Source organism: Oreochromis niloticus, linkage group LG8 (genome assembly GCF_001858045.2).
Source record: "Oreochromis niloticus isolate F11D_XX linkage group LG8, O_niloticus_UMD_NMBU, whole genome shotgun sequence".
NCBI lineage: Eukaryota > Metazoa > Chordata > Actinopteri > Cichliformes > Cichlidae > Oreochromis > Oreochromis niloticus.
Genome location: NC_031973.2, coordinates 3479677 through 3499794, shown reverse-complemented (window position 1 = coordinate 3499794; position 20118 = coordinate 3479677). Strand labels below are relative to the sequence as shown.

General features: G+C 39.6%; 1 protein-coding gene across 1 annotated transcript; it reads left to right on the top strand.

The window, feature by feature from the left end:
• The first annotated feature begins 2780 nt into the window (after positions 1–2780).
• On the top strand, positions 2781–7835 carry LOC102076345 (zinc finger protein OZF). Its single transcript, XM_005453652.4, has 2 exons — positions 2781–2970; positions 4907–7835. Exon 2 carries the CDS (start codon positions 4955–4957, stop codon positions 6305–6307), a length of 1353 nt encoding a protein of 450 aa, XP_005453709.1. The 5' UTR covers positions 2781–2970; positions 4907–4954; the 3' UTR covers positions 6308–7835.
• The last annotated feature ends 12283 nt before the right edge of the window (positions 7836–20118 follow it).

Here is a 20118-nt window from a genome sequence, read left to right as displayed (position 1 = left end):
TCCAGGTATGCAATTTTTTTTTTTTTAAGTGTTATTTCCTCTCTTTGAATAGATGGGCGCAGATTCTTGTCTAGTTAAAGAGGGAACTGATTTACTGTTGTAAAAGTTTATGATTGTTTTAAAATTATTATCTCTGCAGACAATCAGACAAGGAACTGGAAATTGTCCCTTCTACCTTGTTTTGTATTTATTTTTAAACCAGCAAACAACCAAAAAAATGTTTACTCTGAGAACTTTGGATCGTATCATACAATCAGTCTCTGGCAAAGCTCAAGTTATTATTGTTTGACACGAGACCGCTCTCGAGTTGGCACCGTGCTTAAAATATCCTGTCCCCGCCCTAGGTGAGCGGTCAGAGCACTGCTGGCAGTGACCACGGGCCATTTTATGTGTGTTCTTTTTTCCTGTGTGAGATTACTGTGGAATGAAAAGGGAAATACTTCACTGACTGTGACTTTAAAGCGCACTGCAACAGATTATTGAAACAAAGTAAGTATTTAGTTTAAGGGACTTAATTTATTCTCTTGTTTTAAATGTATTTTAATTTCTTTTTTTAACACTTAACTACACTTTGTGGCCTCTACTGGAGTTTCAGTGCCTTCAGTGTGAAACAGCAGTTTGGGTTAATAACTGTAAGAACTGAACTTTATTGCCAGACTCCTTCAGCTTGGACTCATCAGCTTCTATATCTGAACTGACCATGGGGGGGTCTGCCCTCGACTACATGGATGTACTGTCTTCAAGCTTAAAGGGGATTTGATGGTGTTTTATTAACAATGGTAAATGGCCTGTATTACTACAGGTTTGAAGTGAAAAGATTGTAACTAAACCAAAAACAGTCAAATCAGGGAATGTGTGTATTTAAAATTAGCCTTTTGTGTTATTAAATCAGTGCAGAAAAAGCAATGCAATATTTCCAGCATTTCTGCAAACTGTAGAGGGGAAGGGGACTTCTTGTTTATATACAGTGCAATGATTGTGATTTTTATCCTTTTTAAAAAAAATAAATAAATAAAATCCATATCTAAGTGAGTTTGTGAGTCTTTCTGTCATAACCTGAGAGTTTGGTCACGCTTTATTTTATAGCTTTGATTAATTTTTTCTACCAAAGATTAAGAGGAAGGTTCTAGAAATGATCATTTACTGTTACTAATTATAAAATGGAAGATTTATTTATCAGTCTGTTTTCTAAACTGCATTTTCCAATCCCGGGTCATGGGGGAGGTCTGGAGCTTATCCCAGCTGTCACAGAGGCCTGGACTGGTCACCAGTCTGTCACAAGCCTCACACAGAGAGACTATTCACACCCACAGCCAGTTTACCCAACAAGCATGTCTCTGGACTGTGGGAAGAAGTCACGCAAGCACAAGGAGAACATCCAAACTCCCCAGGCAGCAGGCAGATTCTAACCCAGGAGCTGTTTGCTGTGAGGCAACACTGCTAACCACTGTTCCACTGTGACCCAGACAGCATTTGATATTCAGAGCTTTTCAGACATTAATTAGTCTTTAGCTGCCCTGCACCCTTGTATAAAGTCAGTATCATGTCTGATTGCACAGAATAGCCTATGACTTAATAACATTCAGTCCAATTTTATTTATATAGCACCAAATGACAACAGTCACCTCGAGGTGCTTAATATTTTAAGGTAAGGACACTACAATGAAACTAGAAAGTACAACAATGAAATGACCCCCTGTGAGCAAAGACCTGGTGACAGTGGGAAGGAAAAACTCCTTTTAACAGGAAGAAACCTTCGTCAGGACCAGGAGTCTTGCACCACCTTTTCCATGTCGTCCTGTTTTCTCCACTAAATTTTGTACACCGTAACATTTATTTTAAAGCTTTAGTTACTTCTATCCTAAAATCTCCAAAATTCTAAGTACCAAAATATATTAGCTCTATAAACATTGAAAATTAAATATTACTTAATGCATAATATCATGATTCTGCATAATGAGCATGGTTTCTTTATTTTGCTCCATTAGAATTATGCTGGTTTTGGCTGCATGACAGCCAGAAATTTGTGCCCCAACAAGCACTGAATGATTCTTTCCATCTTTTTGAAACAAGTCTTTTAAACTAAATTACACATGTCTCTTGTGAGAAAAATATCTATTCTTTAACTTAAGATCTGATATGACATATGACCTCTAAACGTGCCATGCCACCTTGCTGATTGCATTGAGAACCCGGCTGTGTGCCAACACATGATGTGTAAATGCATTCGTTTGGCACAAAGCCATCAGCTAAAAAAATGAAAGAATGTTTTCTCCAATTCACAAGAAATATCCCCTGCCTTTAAGCCATGTTTATAGTTTATTTGTTCATGCACAAGTAAAGCATGTGATCTATGTCATGTTTATCTTTACCAGAGATCTAGGTAGGCAGGAAGCACTGAGCCAGACGTACAGTATGTGGTGAGATTTGGTCACATGATGAAACCATGAGTCTGGCACATGCCACTGTTTTAAATTTACTCATTTCACATCTGCATTCTATATTTAGACTATGCATGGCCAAACTAAGTCCCAAGAACCATTACAAGCTTGGTATGATCTCAGTCTGGACCCTGATGCTCCTATACTGGATTTGAAATAGTCTTTAAATCATTGTTTAATATGTTTTATTTAAATTTACACTCATTTTTATTTGAGGTTATCGTTATTTTAAATGAACTTTTACTTCAAGATATTTTTTTTGTCATACTGAGTGACATACCATTCCACATGTACGCCTTTTAACCGGCGCCAAAGGTTTCAGTTCATACCCCAATCCAGAAGGTGGTGCTAACGCACCTGAAGTCAGCTCGCCGTGCAATGTTCACCAAAGAAGAGCAGCAAAAAGGAGACAATAAACGAAGTGGATCTTCAATACCGCAACACTGAGACGGTCTTTTGAATAAAACCCAGAGATTAAACCCCTCGAAGTCTATCAGCACCAGGAGATCGATTAAAAACGAAATCGCTGGTAAGAAAAATCAGATTTAACGTGGAGTGACTCTCCGGGAGGAAACGGCTAGCTGCTAGCTCATCGTAGAGGGTGGATGAAGGAACGAGTTACACGAAAACGGAGCATCTCATCTCTTGTTAATCCCAAACGGCACACAAACGACAAAAGACCACAGTTTGGCTGTTTAGTAGTTAATTATGAACTATTAACGCGAATGAAAAAGGCGGAACCCAATAGCGAGGATTGAAGCGGATACCCGGACGGTTTACAGCGCGCACACAGCCAAGTTATTTTTACAGTAAAAATTATTTTTTTATTCAGTCTATGAGAAAAACTGCGATAAAACGCAGTATTGGGCGCTTTTGTGGTTTATATAGGCCCGAATTAGATGAGCTGCGCCTGAATTGCGGACAGCAGAAGGCCGCAGCCGCAGGGGGGAAGAGAGCAGCTGGCGAGTCGGACGGTTTCCAGCTCTTTGTCTGAACCGGAAGTGCAGAAACACTGACATCCTGTTGAGGCCGATCCCCCCCCAAAATTCATGGTTTTGTTTTGTTTGTTTTTTAGACTGCAGCAAATCCAGTATTATCCAATATTATCGTACTTTAACGATTATTAGTAAACATATGAAAATACAAACAAATGAAGAAAAAAGGCACCTCAGAACTTATAACATATCCAAGTAAAATGAAGGCCTTCTCTATAAAGGACAAGAAGTCATTAATCTGGTGATTTAACCTAGTTTATTCCTAGTTTGTGCTCTGTGTTTCCAGCAGTGTAAATTATCCATGTTTTTATAAAGGTATAAAAACATGACACTTCCACATTATATTAAACTGAAACTCTGAACATAACCTGCTCCCAACAATTTGTTTTTATTCTGTTCGCTGCAGATTTGGTGCTTTTTAAGGGTTTGAGAGTAAAGAATAATATATAAAAACAGAATTCAAACATAGGCTTATGTACAAGCAAGTACAGTGTAGGTTAAGATCAGATGATGCTTATAAAACAATCAAATTGTTTGCTGTTGAGGAACTATATTTATTATTGATGCTCATCAGGGAAACACAAAGACTTTAGAAGCTACTGAAAATCTTTAGACCCTCCCACTGATTCCCCAGAGGTCTGCAGCAAGTACCACAAAGCAGGATTTTGTATTTCATACCCCTAACCCTCCAGATTAGAGATCAGCAGGTATGAAATCTCTGCCTACTGACCAATCAATTCACCATGAAATAGCGTCATCATTCCTGGAAGATCTCTTGGACCTCTGTGTGTGAACGGTAGAAGGTTCTAAAGAAATAAAAACAACTTTATTCCTTGACTGTTTTTTTTTTGTTGGTAGCAAACAGTTTTACAATTTCATTGTCTCACAAGCATTCATATCTGATCCTAAAACAGGACATGTAAACTGTACTTGCTGATCTCATACTAAATTTGTACGTAGACTGAGCCTATGCTTGAATTCAGTTTTTATATTTAATCTGTACTCTCAAATGAGTCTGCAACTGAGAGTAAAAACTGAAACTGCTAGGAGCGAGCAGGTTTGATTTAAATCAGCTGGAATCACCACATTTTCACTGATTCTTTTCTTTACGGCATGTTTTCTGTGTGCAGTTTGTTAAGCCATGCTTTTCATCACTAAATAACGTGAAAACTGTGACTTGCTTTGTCACAGGAAACTGTGTGTATTAATTTGATGATTTAGAAAATGTACAAATGTTACACTTGATACTAATCTGCTGCCATTTATCCTGATCATCAGTGTTAGGAAAAGTGAAAAAGCCTTCAAAATTGATGCTCAGGGAAAGAAGCACAAGCATCATATTGGCTTTACTTTTTTATGGTTAATGCTACATTTTTGTTCAGCCTGTTAAATTAAAGCTGAGAATCTGCTCCTCAGCTGGATTTAACTGTCGAAACAGTTGCATCCCTAACTTGTTCTTGTTTATCTCAGTTTTTACTGCAGATGTTTAATACCTGTCGGTGATTAAAGAAGTTCCCCATGAGTGAAACCCCAGTCTGGACCAGCATGAACCCGGAGACCCTCCACATAAAGGAGGAACAGGAGGAAATTTTGACCACCCACGAGGAACAGCAGAGTAGTGGTCTGGAGGAGGCGGATATCATTAAGGTCATAATCACTGCGGTTCCTGTGAAAACTGAAGATGATGAAGAAAAACCTCAGTTCTTACCCTTTCATCAAAGCCAAGCTGAGGACAACAGAGATACAGAGCCTGAGAGCGATGGACCAGAACCGAGCAGTGACCCGGATCTTCAAAGTGAGTTTAAACCTGATGCTGATGAAAAGGCTTCAGACTATTCTGAGACTACTGATGAGTCTGGACCTGAAAACGAAGACAGCGATGGCGGCTGGAAGGAGGGCAGGGCACTGGAGTCAGACTTAAATATGGATGTGGACTGTAATGCGGCAAAAAAATTCTTAAGCTGCACTTTGTGGGGTCAGCAGTTTATCTACAAGCAGTGTCTTCAGAAACAGCTGACATGCCATTCAGGACAAACTCCTTCCAGCTGTTTGGTTGATAACAGCTGCGAGGTAAAGCAAAACGTAGATTCCCAGGTGGTGGCCCCAACAGGTGTGAAACAGTTTATCTGCGAGTTGTGTAGTGAAGTATTTTACCGAAAGTCAGAATTTAAGAGGCACAAGAAAATGCACAACGGGGGCAAGGCATTCAGTTGCGACTATTGTGGTAAAGGATTTAACCGGACGTCAGATCTCAGGACACACATGAGGGTCCACACAGGTGAGAAACCATTTAGCTGTAGTAGCTGTGGACAGAGATTCAACCAAAAGATACACCTTAAGACGCACATGAGAATTCACACCGGAGAGAAGCCTTTTGTTTGCGAGGAGTGCGGTAAAAGGTTCAGCCAGCAGGGAAATCTGACAACTCACATGCGAGTCCACACCGGAGAGAAACCGTTAGCCTGCGAAGACTGTGGGCAAAGGTTTAACCAGCAGACGCATCTTAAGGCACACATGCGAGTGCACACAGGAGAGAAACCCTTTCAGTGTAGTGACTGTGATAAAACGTTTAAACGAAAGACGCACCTTAAGACCCACATGAGAGTCCACACTGGAGAGAAACCTTTCGGTTGCAAGGACTGCGGTAAAAGGTTTTACCGAAACACAGATCTAAAGACTCACTTGAGAGTCCACACGGGAGAGAAACCATTCGGCTGCGACGAGTGCGGCCAGAGGTTCAACCAAAAGACGCATCTTAAGGAGCACATGAGGCTTCACACGGGAGAGAAACCCTTTCACTGCAACAAATGCGGCAAGAGATTTAATCGTAAGACGCATCTTAACTCACACATGAGAGTCCACGCAGAATGAAAACGTCACGGCTGCTCGGTTTGTTGTAAAAGATTATTTGGCGTGTGGAGGCAGGTTTGCAAGAACCACAGCATTTTTTTTTATTGTCCTGTAACGTTTACGTTTTTTAAGCTTTCTTCAGTGCGTAGTTCAGAATATTTTAAACCAAATATTTGCTTCATCTCCTGGATGTTTAATGAAATACTAATGCTGAGGCTTCTTTAGTTTTCCTAAGCTAACCTCAGGTTTTGTTATTTAAAGAACTCAAGTAGAAAACAACTGTACTGTTACTAAAAACACTTAATTTAAGCCTGCGCTATGTATTAACTCTCTGTTGGGCTCTGTTGTATGTCAGTCCACACCAATACTTGTGCTCGTACAAAGACTTTTTTTATAATGTATTTTGATGTTTAAGCAGTGAGTCTGAATGAAACTAATCTGAACAGAAAACATAATTTAAAAACTGTTATGGTCAATTATTATGGTAGTCCCTATTAGAGGTGGGCGATTGGACGAATATATCGAATATCGACGGATAGTTTTTACAAGGACGATTTATTTATTTGTTTGCGCATGAGTAATTTTGCTAATAATGATGGAGCTAATAGAAGCAGTCAACAGAAAAAAAAAAATAATAGCGCTGTTTTAACAGCACCCTCTTTCGTCTGCGAGCAAATGCACCCTCCTCAGAGAGCGCCCAAATGCTTGTTGATGGAGCTGCAGAAGCTGATGATAGCCTAGCATACTCAGCCGAATGGTGGACATGTACATTATCATGCAAGTTAGCCGTGTTTGAGTACTTTGCTCGCACTATACGTCTGCACAAGTGGCACACCGCTTTGGTTACATCCTTAGATTTACCTCTTTCATCTGGTTTAAAGCCAAAGAAATCCCAAATTGGCAACTTTTTATTTTTTTAGTGCTGTCAGTGTTAACGCTCCGTCATCACGACTAACGGGATTAACAATCTGGAGCGCAGACTGAGTCAAAATCCCTGAAATGTCTCTGTCAATGCATTTCGGCAGTTTGTCCAAATTTTGTTCATTCTGCGCTCCAGATGGGTTGAGAGCCTTAAACATTTTAATCGTGATGACCGCTTTTAAGTCGTGTTAACACTGACAGCATTTTGGTTTTTTTTTTGGAAACTATTCATCCATGTTTGGACTTCTTCTGTGTTGTAAACGTGCACGATTACATAGCCCCGCCCATCAAAAAAGTCTGCTCATGTGAATATATCGCCCATCGCCGATTGTTGGACTAACGATTGCCAGTTGGAAAATTTTTACATATCGCCCAACCTTAGTTCCTATGTAGCATCACTAAACACATGTTTTTTTCTTTTACTATGTGCTACTGGCAGGTTCACTGAAAAATACTACTTTGTAATATAATATACATTTCAGCCAATCCTGTTTGTAAAATGTACGTACTGTAATGTAAATGACTTTCAGATTCAGCTGCCTGTTGACGAGAACACTACTACATGTACTGCTGTATTTGCATGTTGTCTCTCAAAGTGTTTTATTAAAGGTGTGTTGCTGTAACGCATCAGAATGTTCTCAGACTTACATTTTTGTTACAGTAACAGGATGTGATTCCTCTTCTTCAGTTTTTCAGTGTTTTGGTGAGACTGTCCTCCTCAAGGAAACAGCTGGATTGTTTTTGTTTTTTTAAATTAAAGCTGTCATTAGGATTTGTTAGATCTTAAAGGTAAGTGCAAAATATTGGCATCATTCAAAATCCTGTAGCCTTGAGACCGGAGGAGCTTGTTAACATTTTCCAACGCTACCCAAATGTTGTTTTAACAAGTTTATCAGCATGTGAGGTCGAGTCATATAACCTTCATTGGACGTAATAATATCAAATATTTGCAAAGGACTTAAAAACAATAAAACCACACATTAAAGATGAATACATGTTCCACATTATACGAGTGGGCAAAAATGAGCTTTTGACCTAACTAGAGCTAAAGTTTAGTTAGGTCAAAAGTCCATTAAAAAAAGGAAAATCCAAACTATAAATGCTCGAAAGGAAACAGGCTATTTGTGCCCAGTGAAGGGAATCAAAGGAACAGCTTATATTAACTAAGCTAATGACAAAGAGGAAGGAAAACTATGCAAAGAGACCAATGACTATCAAAAGAAGAGTTAAGCAAGATACAAATAGACACTAGAGGAGGCTAGAATAATAAATATGAAAATATAAATAATAACAGAATAATCACTCTGACCAAAAATCAAAGAAGATAATCTGTTTAGAAAAATGATTTATTTTGATTAATTTATTTGTTTTCAGGCAAATCCCCCCCATTCCATTTATCCGTGCCGGTCCCAAGCACGGATAAATTTGTGATAAATTGCATCACAAAGGGCATCCAGCATAAAAAACACTAATCAAGGATGGAACACATTCAATATTTTGCCAAAAATATTTTGTCATGCTGGTAGCATCACATGGTGCCTGCAGCTCCTCCAGGATGGCACATCCACACGTGCTGTCACGGTGTCTCCCAGCGCAAGCTCACAGGCCATTGCAAGAGAAGTGCTGGACAGTGCTGTAGAAGGACATAAACTCAACAGCAGGGCTCAAATTTGCTCCTTTGTCTGAGGAGGAGCACAAGGTTGCAGCTTTGTCACATTTTGAGCACCTACGCCTGTGTTGTGTGCTCTCACATTTATCACAGTGTATCCCAGCTGCAAACAGGGGTGGGACACAATTTATACCTTTGCCTGCATGGCTCCTTACTGATGAAGAAACAGTAGTTTAACATTAATGACTTTGCCATAATTTGATGAAGGCGGTGTGCAAGGAGGTTCAGTTAAGGTTAAAGGGAAATTCATTAAATTTATATTTTTTGCAATAATAATGATCAGTTTTCTAATCTGCAAATCAGGACCAAACATAGAAACATTGTTATATGCTTACCACATTCACTGCACATATTCCTTTGGTGGTATTACTGAGAATCAGCTTTACAGATAGAGTATGTAAAAGAATTCCTTCAGCAGAGAATCAGAGCATGATTGGTGAAATAATGAGTGAAAATGTGGTGGTTTTAAACTCAAAACTCTGCTGTTGACCAGATTATGTGTTCAGCAGAGTTTTGATTATATGGAGAACAACATGCGAGCTTTCAGAGAAGTATAATCACATCCATTTGCACCTTCATGACTCGGAAAGTCTTTAAGTTCATCACACCATCACTAACCTAACATGTTCAAAACAAAATATATACACAGTCAGCATAAATAATAATCATACTAAAGACATATAATAGTGTGCAAAAGTCTTCTTGAGCCACTTTTATGTCTTTATGTTTTGTTTCCAATGAGTTTTATTTTCTGTGAATTTTTTAAATAGCAGCTCTTGAGCAATACTTCTCCAGGTTTTGAAAGTTTTCCTTTGGACAGTCCAGTCCTTGTACTTGATGCTTTTCCTGTCTCTTGACACATGTCAATAAATCACGGCACGCTGTTGTTATAGACAAACAGTGCAACACCACAACCAGCTTTTCCGGTCATTTATTCAGCCACAAAACAGCAGTTTGTGCAAAAAGACAGACGCAATTATTATCAGACGGTAGTTTTAAAAGAAGTCATTTCTTTCTTGTTGCTGTTAGCATAATTATTCACAATCCTCTGACATCAGCCTGCAAAAAAGCATTTTACCACTCTTTTATACAAAACTCTCCAAACTGTGTCTGGGCTTTGAAGCCACAATTTCTGCTCTTTTAAAGCATCACCTGTGGGGATTTAATATTGTGATCAGGACAATCATTTTTTTTTTTTTTTTTATTAATATTTTTATTCCACTTTGTTTTATTGATTTCAATGATGGCATACAAAGTTAGCAACTGCAAGGTCAATCTTGATTTCAGAACAATTGTATGACCATTATACCCTACAACCCCCCAACCCGAATTCTCCCCCTATCAGGTCCACACTAGACAGGACACAGCAGAGAGCCAGTCTCTGGCCTCACACACACACACACACACACACGCACACACACAGACACACACACACACACACACACAAAAAAACAAAACAACAACAACAACAAAAAAAACAACAACAAAAAAAAACAACAACAAAAAAAACAAACAACCCCCGCCCCCCCCCAAAAAACCCCCAAACAAACAAAAAAACAAAAACAAAAAAAAAACAAAAAACAAAAAACAAAAAAACAAAAAAACCAAAAAACAAAAAACACTTCGCTCAGTTCACTTCGGATTCAGGAAGTAGAATGATGGTATCCACCAGGAGAAGAAATGATTTCCAGATTTTGTTAAATTCCCTAATAAAACCTTTTAGGGAGAATTTAAGTTTTTCCAACTTTAAGTTAAAGAGTACATCCCTCACCCATTGGTCATGAGTTGGGGGGTGGGGAAGCTTCCACTTTAGTAGAATAAGCCTCCGAGCTAGTAAAGTGGTAAAAGCTAGGGCCTGTTTGAGGGGGCCAGATAAGTTCGAGTTGGGAGGAATACCAAAAATTGCGGAGAGTGGGTTAGGAGGGACAGTCTGGCCATATGCTTGGCTAAGTGTGTCGAATATATTCCTCCAGAATACACTCAGTTTCGAACAAGACCAAAACATGTGGACATGGTTGGCAGGCGATAGTCCGCATCTGCTACAGGCATCACTAACGGTTGGATAGATTTTAGATAATTTGTCATTTGTATAATGTACTTTATAGACCACCTTGCACTGAATCAAAGCATGACGAGCACAAATTGAGGACGAGTGAATCAATTTCAAGGCAGAATCCCACTGCTGTTCTGGTAGGGTTATCTGTAGCTCTTCCTCCCATCTCAGCTTAGTATGAGAAATGGATTTGGGGACCAAAGCATCTAGCATTTTATACAAGGCTGATATCAGTCTATTCTGATGAGGGTTCATCTGCAGGATGATATCCAGACTTGTTTCTGGAGGCCGATTGGGAAAGTGAGGAAACTGCGTTTTTACAAAATCTCTAGCCTGAAGATAACGGAAAAAGTTAGAATTAGGCAGGTCGTATTTAGAGGATAGGTCAGCAAAAGATAGAAAGGTGCCCTGACTGTATAAGTCCTTAACAGTCCTAAGTCCTTTATCTCTCCAAGTTCTAAAAACCGCATCAATGTTTGAAGGTGGAAAATTACAATTTTTTGATAAAGGTGTTAGCAAAGAGGGTCCAAGTAGCCCGAAATATTTTCTGAACTGTCGCCAAATATTTACCGTTTCCTTAACTATTGGATTATCCCCAACAAGGGTTGGAGAAAAAGGGAGTGGTGAGCTGAGTATTGATGATAATGAATAACAGCTAGATGCAGTTTCCATTTGTACCCAGGCTGGTACAGGGGGGTCGTTATGAACCCAATGTGAAAATTTTTGTATGTTAGCTGCCCAATAGTAGTGTCTAAAATTGGGCAGACCAAGGCCACCGTCAGTTTTAAAGGACTGAAGAATAGACTTACGAATTCTAGCTTGTTTCCCTCCCCATATGAAATGTGACAGAATTTTTTCTAACTTGTCAAAAAATGCCTTGGTAAGAAGAATTGGGACATGTTGAAAAAGATACAAGAATTTTGGGAGGACACTCATCTTTATCAAGTTAACTCTCCCCACCACTGACAATGGTAGAGAAGTCCAACGGTCACACTCTTTCCCAACATTTTCTAATAAGGATAGAAAATTTTCCCTCATCATTATAGGTATAGAAGAGGAAATTAAAACCCCTAGATATCTAAATCCGGTTTCTGTCCACCTAAAAGGCACTATTGAGTGGGGAAGGGCTCTGGCCAGGGAATTAAGGGGTTGCAACTCGCTTTTTTTATAATTAAGCTTATATCCTGACAATGTACCATATTGGTCTAGTATATCAAAAAGCACCGGAAATGAGTTTAAAGGGTCAGAAATGTACAGGAGCAAGTCGTCTGCATACAGGGAAAGTTTGTGGGTCACACCGAACCTTGTAATACCTTTAAATCTGTCCTCTGAACGCAGCCATATTGCAAGAGGTTCGATGGCAATGGCGAATAGAAGGGGTGAGAGAGGGCATCCTTGCCTAGTGCCCCTCTCAAGTGGAAAGGGCGAAGACAAGTTGTTGTTAGTACGAATACAGGCGGATGGCGAGGAATATAATAACTTAACCCAAAGAATAAAGTCAGCCCCCAAGCCAAACCTATCCATCACCTCATAGAGGAAGCTCCATTCGACGCGGTCGAAAGCTTTCTCTGCGTCAAGAGATACCACAACCTCTGGAATGGAGTTGCACGATGTATAAATAATATTCAAGAGGCGTCTTGAATTGTCATATGAGTGCCTGCCGGCCATAAATCCCGTCTGATCAGAGGCGATAATTTGTGGCAGAACACGTTGTAACCTAAGTGCGAGGATTTTAGATAGTATTTTAAAATCAATATTTAAAAGAGAAATTGGTCTGTAACTGCTGCACAACAGAGGATCCTTGTCTTTTTTCAAGATTAAACAGATAGTAGCTTCGGACAAAGTCTTGGGTAACTGACATTTTGAAAAGGCTTCATTATACATATCTTTCAACAATGGTGCCATAAGATCAGAATTGGCTTTATAGTATTCTGCAGAGTAACCGTCAGGGCCCGGCGATTTACCTGTATTTAAGGATTTAATGGCTTCTTGTACCTCTACTACGGTAATAGGTCTCCCTAATCCCTTCGTCAGATCGTTATCTATTCTTGGAAAATGTATATTTTGGAGAGTTTTTTCTGGTGAAGGGGGAGAGCTTGAAGTATACAGATTGGAATAGAAACCAACGAATATTTCATTAATTACTTCTGGGTCCAATATTATGTCACCCGCAGCAGATTTGACCTTTGGGATTAACTTGGAGGTTGCTTCGGCACGGGCTTGATAGGCCAGTAGTTTTCCTGCCTTGTCGCCGGATTCAAAAAAGCGTTGCTTAGTCTTAATTAATTGAGCCATAGCTGTTTCAGTGGTGGTTAAATTGAGACTAGCTTGAACTTTCACACGTTCTGTATAGAGGTTAGGATCTGGATTTGATGCATATCTGCCATCTAGATCTTTGATCTTATTCAATAAACTGGACGTGTAAAATAACTCTTTCTTCTTTAAATTTGAGACAAAGCCTATAAGCTGGCCTCTCATGTAGGCTTTCGACGTTTCCCAAGTGATCAGGACAATCATTAAACTCCTGTTTAACTAACTTGGATGAAATCACATCCTCTGAACACGTACAGTGATGATGACCCTGAATCATAAAATGTCCACCGCCATGCTTCACAGGCGGTATGAAGTGGTTCTCCTGAAAAGCTGTCTTTGGTGTGTGTCAACATGTTTATTACTCCAGGTGCCAAATAACTGCACCTTAGTTTTTTTTAAAACACAGTATTTCAAAAAACCTGGTCCTAAATGCTGATCCCAGCAAGAGAAGTCTGTTTTTGGGTTGGCCTTGCCCACCTGATCCTTGATGATGAAGTTTGACCTTTTACTCTCTAAGGTGGTTCTAATCATTGACGCCTCATCCGGCTCTCATTTTGTATTTCTGAATTTGTAACACATATAGAAGAAATGAAGCAACAGATAAAAAAAAAAAATAGAAAAAGGTAGAAAAATACTATGTTACTGTTAGAAAACATATAAACAAACAAAATATTCTATCACGCATGGACCCTCATATGTCTTTTCAGATTTCCCTGTCTGGTGAATCTTTCACTGCAAAATCCACAGCTAAATGGTGTCTCTCCAGTGTGGACGCTTGTGTGCCTCTTGAGATGCGCATGGCGACGAAACGTTTTACCGCAGTCGTTACAGCCAAATGGTTTCTCTCCTGTGTGAACTCTTACGTGTTGTTTGAGATGAGTCTTTTGGCTAAACTTTTGACCACAAAAACCACACTCGAACGTTTTCTCTCCCGTGTGGACACTCGTGTGTCTCTTAAGAGTATTCTGATGTCTAAATGTTTTGCCACAAACGTCACAACCAAACGGTTTCTCTCCCGTGTGAACTATCATGTGTCTCTTCAGAACCTCCTGTTGTGTAAATCTTTCACCACAAATGTCACAAACAAAAGGTCTCTCTCCTGTGTGGACTCTCATGTGCCTTATGAGATGCATATTGCAACTAAATGCTTTACCACAGCTGTCACAACCGAATGGTTTCTCCACAGTGTGTAACTTAGCATCTGACAGCCATATACCTCCATCCTTTTCTGGATTCCTCCCTTTGGCTGAGTTGCTGTTCGGAGCTTCAGCCTCTGAGATGTGTTCAGTTTGGCTTGGCTGAAGCTCCAAGGACATAAATTTATTTTCATCATCTTCACTCTTTACAAGGAAGTTGGTGATATTGGTCTCCTCCAGGTCTCCCTCCTGACTTCTGCAGATCTGCTGTTCCTCCTTTATGTATTAATGCTCTGCTTCCTGCTGGTCCAGACTCGGGCTCCATGGAACCTCTTCTTTCATCACCAGCAGCTGCTGAATATCTGCAGGCACCACTGAAACACACATGCACATTATGAACTGTAACTTTGGTTAAAAGAGCCAATATATTATGTTTTTAATAGGCATGATAAGCAATGCATAGAGAAGTGTTCTGAAATGAGTGTTTTTCTATTTCTATTTTTGTGTTTTATGTTTCCAGTTAAAAGTATCCTCTTTTTTAAAAAAAAATAAGATGACAAAGACAAACAACATCCTTTTATAGATCTGTATAAAGGAAATATTGTTACTATCTTCTAAAAGAAACAAGAATTTTAAAGTTGATGTTAGATGTTGTTTTAATCAGTGAGGAGATTTAGTTTATTTTAGTTACAGCACTCCAGGGTCAGCAGAGGCTGTTGTGCTTATATCCCGCATGGCAGCCCATCATGGTGATTTGCTGATTCTGAATCTAAGCCTTACTACGAAGCGAGGCTCGTTTATATTTGCTTTATCTGTTTGGGATTTTTAGTTTTTTTCCTCAGCTTTAATCTCACTGCACTGCCAGTATTTTCCTACCTGCTGTTGTTTCACATTTAACCTTTCTGCTCTTGAAAAGTACTACATCAATAAAGTTTATTAGGATCATTGTTATTATTACTTCAAAAAATTGCATATAGACAACAGCAAATAATTCCTGAAAGATGGTGTGACCTCAGTGTGCAGACAGTAAGACGCTCTAAAGATTTTTTGAAGAGCATCTGAAGTCTTCGTCTTCCTCTGATGAGCATCTACAAACACACTGACTCTTAAGAGTTTCTTTATTCCAGCTTTTTTTCCACGCTCCTAAAACACGTTTATTGACACGTTTGTTAAATTACACAGGTTGTATTTTTTCCTGCCTTTAAAAAAAATCTCTATTTTGTCTTAATGACAAATTCACCTCAAGTACAAATTCATATAACTTCTTTTATTACTGGAAAGTGATTTTCTTTTCACACTTTACTAATGATTAAAATACAAATGACAAAACACATGCATCTAATACATCTAATATTTATATTCTACCTAACTTTATAAAACCATTAGACCCATTCAGGTTTCTGATTGGTCAAAAGCTGCAACTCTACCTCTTTTATATAAACCTACTCAGCAGGATTAAGAAACCCTGTGCTTACTTATCAAGGCGATAACCGCTTTTATATGACCTCTTAGTCTGACTACAGGCCAGATAAGGAAAAGATATCCTGGGTAAGCTCAAGGTGTTTTGTAGTACAGGCCCTGGAAGTGTATATTGATCAGCATATATAAATACAATTACAAGGAAAACAACATACATCAGCAAACTGCCTTGCACTCGAGTAATTTCACATTTTGACGTTTAAATTATAATATTATATTTCAAGGTCAACACCTGGACGGATTCTCTCAATCCTTTAGTTTATTGCTTCCTTTATTACCTCCTATAGCAGAGCAAACATTGCAGCATCCTTTATCAAAGAAAAAAGAGGAAGTGCCGTCCCACAACTCAAAACTACACATGATCCGATCATTTATCAAAAAAAAAAAAAAAAATCCACATAGCTGACCTGTGATTAAGATCTAAATGCCGCTGATACTCTGAACCTGAAGGCTGTTAAACCAACAGCTGAACATTACGCTCCTGCTTCTTATGAAGATCGTGGCTTGTGTGACGACTTTACATTTACAGCTGCATTAACTTGATCACAGTGAATTCAAGGTTCACAATAAAAGTGCATTCACTTATTCTGTTGGTGCTGTGCAGCCTGTAGGATTAAAACTGTTGTGACTTGTTGGCTTATCATCTGTCAAACAGACCTCTCACAAATGGTATCAAATCAGTTTTTGGCAATGTGAGTCTGTGAAGGTTCTCATTCATCCAGGTCATCGTAGTCAATGTGACAATGTGGCAATGTGACTTTTACACTTTTTTAAAATTATTTTTCCAGTTAATACTTAACAAAAAATTCTCTTTTAAGAGCAACCTGGACTAGAGGGCAGCAGAAATTGCACCAAATACAACAAAATAGTTCTACAGTGAGATTTTAAATAGCCACAAAATAGTGGATTATGATGCATGCAGTGCACCAGTGGTTCCCAAACTTTTTTTGCTGGGCCCCCCTTTGTTGTACAAGAAAAATGTTCGCGCCCCCCTCGCGCGCGCACGCGCACGCACGAACGAACACAGCCTCCAACCACGCACACCCATATTTTGCTCCATTGCGGTTTATTTCACACCTCAAACATTTAGTAAACAATTAAGCAAATACAAGTAATCTGCAACAAATTACAGGTAGTAAGAAAATAAACTACTAACTCTTTTATGCTACGTCCACACCTACACGGGTATTTTTGAAAACGCAGCTGTTTCGTCCACACGTAAACGGCATTTCAAATCACCGAAAACGGCGATTTTTTAAAAACTCCTTTTTTGCGTTTACGTGTGGACGAGGAATACAGAGTTCGTCACATCAAAGGTATGTGCCTTTTTTCACGTCACGCTGTGCGCCACGTTATTGTTTACATGAGATGAATTGCAGAATAGCAGATAGAGACAAAATACTGTTAATCTGACTATCTGCAGGTTTTACACGCTTACATATACACACGCAGTTACTGTCCCTCCATTTAGAAAGGCAGAGGCGTCACGGTGTAATTATTTTACATGTAGTTGTTTTTTTCCTGTGTAATAATTTTCAACATTGCTGTCAATACATTTTTTTCCCTCTGCAAAATGGGTTCAAAAACATAAACAGCTGTGGGATATTGTTTGTCCGTGATTTGAACAGGGGGAACAAATCGTGGCAGGATCAGCCTGATATTATTTGTATCCCACTGTAAGTTTACTGCATAAAGAGCTAACATCTCCAAAATGCAAGGAGTAGTTAGTTATTACAACAAGTGTTTATGAACTAAAAATCAAGAATGTGGGATACCGTTTGTCCGTGATTTGGAGAGCCCAGCGCTGCTCCCGACGCAGGGAAAACCAATTATGCAGGGGAGACCTACCTTGGCACTTGTGCAGGTGAAACCAAAGGGAAGATATGCTTCACCATATTTTCTAGTCTTTGCCTTAGAATGAAGTTGGTTTGGAAACATATTCAGCTATGCTTCATCTCCTGATTTGCGTTTGTGGAGGCGCCCCGTGCTAGCAGTGTCCAAGCGTTTGGTGTTTTTGTTTTGTTTTTTCCTTTTCATACCGCGCCCCCCCTGCAATGGCTCTGCGCCCCCCTAGGGGGCGGGCCCCACACTTTGGGAAGGTCTGCAGTACACGATACTGCAAAACAGGTCTTTAAAAAAATTAATTTAAAAAAATTATTATTTTTATAACCCCTGCATAAATCCTCTTGACTATGTTTTTGGCATCGATGAGCAACTAACCCACATTTTATTGTAGATAGTATATGTCTGTGAAGGTTCTCAGTCATCCAGGTCATCGTGGGGATACTCCCACTGAGTTTAAATCTGGGACTCTCGGCCATTTGACCTTAGAACTGAAGAAGCTTCTCGGATGAGAGGTGAAACGTCTTCAAGCAACTTAAAGAAGTCCAGACGCTTTTCTTTGCAAACTCCTTTGACTGTAGATAGTATAGATTTTTTACCTTTATATTTCCAACTTTGATACTTAGGTTCTGTTTACACAGACTGTGTTTACACACAGTGGGGGTATAACACACAGGGAAAAGTGTGTAACATGAGCTTTTTGTAATTCGTCTTCTGCGTAAGATTTATGGACCGACTCATATTAAGAGAAGCTGAGAAGCTCTGTTCATCAGCCCCGCAGGGAGCTCGCAGTTATCCATCTCCTCCACATTAAAGCTGAGATTTTTCCTACTTTACTTACTTTGGTTTATATCCACATCCTGCAGCTGACGGACTCCCAGGAGTTTAACCTCGGACTTTTCTTCTAAATCCAGACTCTCCGTGTTGTCCTCTCGATGATATATCCACTTCGTTCATGTTTGTTTTCTTCCTTAAATAACTGCAGGCTCCTTAAAGATGAACCAGGCATGCGCAGAATCCAACACAACCCCCCTCAACACAACGGATCACCAAAACGAAGGTCTTCTGTGTTTTAAGCAGGCACCTGCGCAGACACCTTCAACCCATCTTTGATTTTTACTGGCGGTGTGCAAACAAGGAACCGATGCATTACCACCACCAACTGGTCTGGAGTGTGGACTGGAACCTTCAGACACTTTTATACTCTGCCTCCTTCAAAGCAGAACAATAACAAAGGGGTACGCTCACAGGCCACTTTATTAGGCACACCTGTTCAACTGCTCTGAAACACAAATATCTAATCAGCCAATCACATTGCAGAGGCTCGATCCATTTAGGCATGCTGACATGGACAAAACAACCTGCTGAAGTTCAGGTTGATGCATCAGGCTGGGGGGAAGGTGATTTAAGTGACTTTGAATGTGGTTGTTTGTGAATGTTTGTAGGTGGTAGAGATCAGAGGAGAAGCACCAGACTGCTTTGAGCTGATAGGAAGTCAGCAGATAAATAAAAAAAACTTGTTACAACCACCGTTTGCAGAAGAACATCTCTGAATGCACAACACATTAAACCTGACCACATTGGGTGTCACTCCTGTGAGCTAACAACAGGAAACTGAAGACTGGGAAACACTGATGACACTGATGGGAAACACTCCTGCTGCAAGATTCAGACGACAGAGTCGGAATTTAGTGTAAACATGAATGTATGGATAAATCCTGCCTTCAGCAAGAGAAAAGCTGCACTTGGTTTGTAGCACAGGTGCCTATAACTACAACAGTCTTCAGAGCAGAGGAAAAATATTTGGATTTGTGGAAATTTTCACCAAACAGTCTCCTTTTGGGGGGTGGCTGTGGCTCAGGAGGTAGAGCAGGTCACCTACTACTCGGAAGGCTGGTAGTTGGTTGAGTGCTCAGTTGGAGTAGAAAAGTGCTACACGAGAAGCAGATTATTTATCATTTAAATTTAGACGTTGGACTGATGTCCACATATTTGAATTTGGAATAGAGTTTGTGGTTGACTCAGTGACTGGAATGTGTCCAAGCCAAAATCTTCGCCCACCCATCACGGTGAGCTGGCAGTTGGTATGAGGTGTTAGTACTGATATGTTTGGTTTTTACCTAATATCACACTGCACATTATACACAAACATCTCCACTTGTTTGTTCAGATGCAACTTTGCATACCTAAGCCGTGTTGACATGTTCTTCTTAGACAGCAGAGTTTCTTCCAAACCAACCATGTTCAGTCTTTTTTTAGTCATACTGTCATGAACTTTAACATTTAACATGCTGAGGCCTGTAGAGTCTGAATGGAGCTCTGGGTTTTTGCTCTCTGAGCACTGCACAGTCTGTCCTTGGGATGAAACTGCTGGGAACATTAACATTTACCTTGAATATTTTTCACTTATGAATAACAG

Coding starts and splice junctions, on each gene's coding strand:
- LOC102076345 (XM_005453652.4), top strand. CDS start 4,955: ATGAGTGAAACCCCAGTCTGGACCAGCATGAACCCGGAGACCCTCCAC.